Source organism: Grammomys surdaster, unplaced genomic scaffold (genome assembly GCF_004785775.1).
Source record: "Grammomys surdaster isolate TR1022 unplaced genomic scaffold, NIH_TR_1.0 97, whole genome shotgun sequence".
Lineage (NCBI taxonomy): Eukaryota > Metazoa > Chordata > Mammalia > Rodentia > Muridae > Grammomys > Grammomys surdaster.
The window spans coordinates 6838658-6842461 of NW_021604576.1; the positions used below are offsets into that span (position 1 = coordinate 6838658).

General features: G+C 44.8%; 1 protein-coding gene across 2 annotated transcripts in view; it reads left to right on the forward strand.

The window, feature by feature from the left end:
• Positions 1-343: 343 nt before the first annotated feature.
• The window catches only part of Ttpa (alpha tocopherol transfer protein), a 23431-nt gene continuing 19970 nt past the window's right edge, over positions 344-3804 (forward strand). Inside the window, exon 1 of one of the 2 annotated variants that reach the window (XM_028780294.1) lies at positions 344-445. Coding sequence is in view for 1 of the 2 variants with exons in the window: in XM_028780290.1 (XP_028636123.1) it covers positions 540-743 (204 nt within the window). In the remaining variant the exon portion in view is untranslated. Of the gene's footprint in view, positions 446-527; positions 744-3804 lie in introns of those variants that run through there. The other variant, XM_028780290.1, reaches the window with a different exon arrangement.

The window sequence follows — 3804 nt, forward strand, 5'->3', positions numbered from 1 at the left end:
CATTTTCCTGGATAGAAACAAGGAGGGGGAGGAGCAGTGGAGCTGCCAAAGGTGGCTTCCTTGAATTGCATTTTGGAAACTAGTTAGAATACCAGAAATGACCTGAGTTCAGCCTTAAGGAAGGGGTCGGGAGGAGGGCTCCTGAGTGTCTGCCATCCAGGCTAATTAATCCTTTAAAAGACTCTTTACCTCGTTTCTGATTCCAAAACAGAACAGAGGCGGAAGGGCAAGGAGGAAAGGGAAAGAAAAGTCCTCTGGCAGCCTGATTATAAACATCCCAAGTAGCTTTTTGACTTCCCGTTCTTTAGGTTCAACACCAGTGGCTTTCCTTCCCTGGGACTGGCTGCGGCTACCCTGATGAGCATTGGAGGGCACCACGTGGGTTCCTTTAAGAGGGCGCCATGGCCCTTGCACCGGCTGGGCACAGGAGATCCGGGCGGCTTGGGTGAGTGTGCGCGGGGAGGTGGCCACGGCGGGGGGCGGAGGGTGGCTCTGGGCCCACACTTTTCCCCCCCTGTCTCCGGGACAGCGCGGCGGGCATGGCAGAGATGCGGCCGGGGCCGGTGGTTGGGAAACAGCTCAACGAGCTGCCCGACCACTCGCCGCTGGTCCAGCCGGGCCTGGCCGAGCTGAGACGCCGGGCGCTGGAGGCCGGCGTCCCGCAGACCCCACAGCCGCTCACAGATGCTTTCTTGCTGCGCTTCCTGCGCGCCCGGGATTTCGATCTGGACCTGGCCTGGCGCGTAAGTGTGCACCCAGGCGGGAGGACCTCGGCGAGGGCAGGATCCACGCGCGGCGAGCGTGGGGATGTGACTGCAGGCGCGCCCAGACTTCCGATTCCACCCGGGCGATGCTCTGTCCTCCCCCGCCACAGAGAACCTCCCGTGGACTACTAAAGTCCCCGGGATTAAACAAAGTAGAGGATCCCCGCCCCTGGGGTGCTCAGCTGTGCTATACATCTGAGTGGATAACTTCAGGTGTGGACAGAGGAGGACGAAATGAACATCTGAAGGCATCTTGAAAAGACTATGCTAATAGAGCTAAATCCCAGCAGAGTCAGTTTGGCAGGTTTGAAACCCAGGGCAGAACAGAAGACTTCTTTTGTGTTTCAGGTATTCACAACACACTGAGAAGGGGCCTTGGGGCCAGCAAGATGCGACCTTGACTTTGTCCCTCTTGGGGTCAGCATCCTTATCTGTTTGGTAACTGTGAGGACATGACAGTAGTTTCGAGAATTGCACATTGACCTGGAATGTTAGGACAAGATGTGCCAAGCCCTGTACTTGGCACGGAGTAAGTAGTCAGTGGTCAGTGGCCTGAACTACCCTTTTCTCCAAGAGAAAATACTTAGGCTGCGGAATTCCAACATGCCTGGCTTTTATGAAACTAATTTTATTGGATAAGCACCAAGTATGGCAAAAACAACACAAACAATCCAAAACAGTAAAAAGTTGAAAAGAATTTCCTAAAAGAAAAGAAACTCCCAATACAAACTTTAGTTAGACCTTGAGTACCCAGAAGTGTGGCATTACTTGTCACTTCAAGCAAGCATGTGCTCTATGCTCACGCAAACAGGCACTTATGGTTTTATTCTTTTAATTTGGCTTTTCTCAACTGCTTGCTGTACAGAATCAGGTCATGTGAACATGTACACAGACATCCTACTCCTTTGGGGATTGCTATTATCCCATAAGACCGAGATATTACATGAAAGGTATCTAATCACTTCCTTGTTTGTGACTGTAGAGATTGTTACCAGGTGCCATTAGTCCTTCCGCTCACTGTTCATCCCTTCATTCAGCGATGGGGACTCCAGCGCTGCCATGCCCACTGTTCATCTCTTCATTCAGTGTTTATCTTTATTTTTCTATTTTTAATATCCGCATTCTGCCTAGCAGTATAAAAAATGTCATCAGCAGGTGGGTATTTTCTTCTCTCGCTGACTGCATCTTAGTTTGTCTTTATACTTCATGTCTGCACACAAATCAGAACATATCCTTATGTATCCTTATTAAATAAATTCATCAGTTGCTGACGTATGCTGCCGACACTTTCACTGTTTAGGAACGCACCACCTTTGCCGGGAGTTTTCACTACTACTCTGATGAAGTGCACACTGCATAGCGATGGCTTTCTCTCTCTAGTATTGTGTACACTGCCTTACCAAATAAGATTTATGCCTGCTAGATGAGGAATAGTTTTGCATTTTCATTATTATATACACTAATTTTGTTATAAGTGAGTTTAACCTAAAACTAATTTCCCAGCTATCTTCTTTTATGTTTGCCACTTGCTTTTTTCTTCAAAAACACCTATCTACATCAAAGAAATTAGTTTTTTTGTCCTACATTATAACCTATCTGATATTTAAACTATTTTCTTTCTGAAAGAACCAGAATGTTTACTAATAATTGTTGCTTATTAATATATTAAACATATTGACTATTCTTTGCTTTAGGGATTCACCTGTGTTTTGGTTTCTGGGGACAGTCAGCACTGTATCAGAGGGAGGCCAGCAGGTTAGGTCTTTGTCAAGCCTAACTCTTGTCATATGTGCCACAGCCATGAGACTGGTGAAGTGGGATTTCTCCATCCATTCACTGTTTCTTATTTTTCTTTCTGTAGAGTCTCATGATCTTGGACAAATTCTGCAACTCCTGAGGTGTTTTACCTTTCATAAGACAAGCCTTTTTCTTTTGTGGAATTGAACCCAAGATTTTCAGGATAAACACTCACTGTACTACTGAATCACACACCTATCTTCTGTGTTGGGGTACTGTAAAATACCTTCCTCTCTCCCTCCCTTCCTCCTTCCCTTCTTCCTTCCTTCTTTCCTTCTTTTTTTATGAGCTGGAGATTGAACCCAAAGCTAGGTATGCCAGTACACTATGCCCAAGCTACATCTCCAGCCCTTTTAGAAATACTTCTATACAAAATTTTCCTTAGAAATGGGTTGGTTGTCTTTTTAAATGTTGATTTCAATTTGTTGATATTATTTTGATGTAAGGGAATAAATAAGAGTGCAGCATCACTTCTTTCTCTATGTGTGTTGGATAGGAAGTGTCTAACACTGTAATCAATGTGTGCACCAGTGTGCACTTTCTATCTACTAGATATGAAAATGTAGTCCTTAAAAATCCATACAGAGATTCCTAATGATAAAATCTGTGAGTTGTTGGTCCTAGCTGTTTTTTTAAAACAGTCAGGAACAAGCAGATGAAGATATAGAAACTATGGCCTCTGTGAGAATGTGTGCATTTCCTGTTTTCTTTCTTTTGCTGAATGGTTGCACAGACCCTTGATGGATTGCCTAGTAGGACTGTGTCCATTGGACAGAACCCAAGTTTCTGTTTGTGACCTCTCTGACTTATCTGCCAACAGGAAAGGAAAGGGGAAAGGGCAAAACTGTGCAACTTTCTTTTTGTTTTCTTCTGCAGTGCTACTTGGTGCAAACTCATGATATATGAGCTCTAAAGTTTTGTAGGAAGAAACTCTGACCAGTCCCCCAGTCATAAAGGAATTTTTCATTATCCTGGCTTTTGAGCATATGATAAATTAATGTTTTCTAGTCTTAATATCCAATGTGCTTATTAATGATAGGTACTTTGTTGAACTGTTTGTATAGACTGTCCTTCTTCCTCCTCCCCTCTTCCTCCTCCTCTTCCTCTTTCTCTTCTTCCTCTTCTTCCTCCTCTTCCTCCTCCTCCTTATCCTCTTCTTCCTCCTCCTCCTCCTCCTCCTCTTCTTCTTCTTCTAATTCTTCTTCTTCTTCTTCTTCTTCTTCTTCTTCTTCTTCTTCTTCTT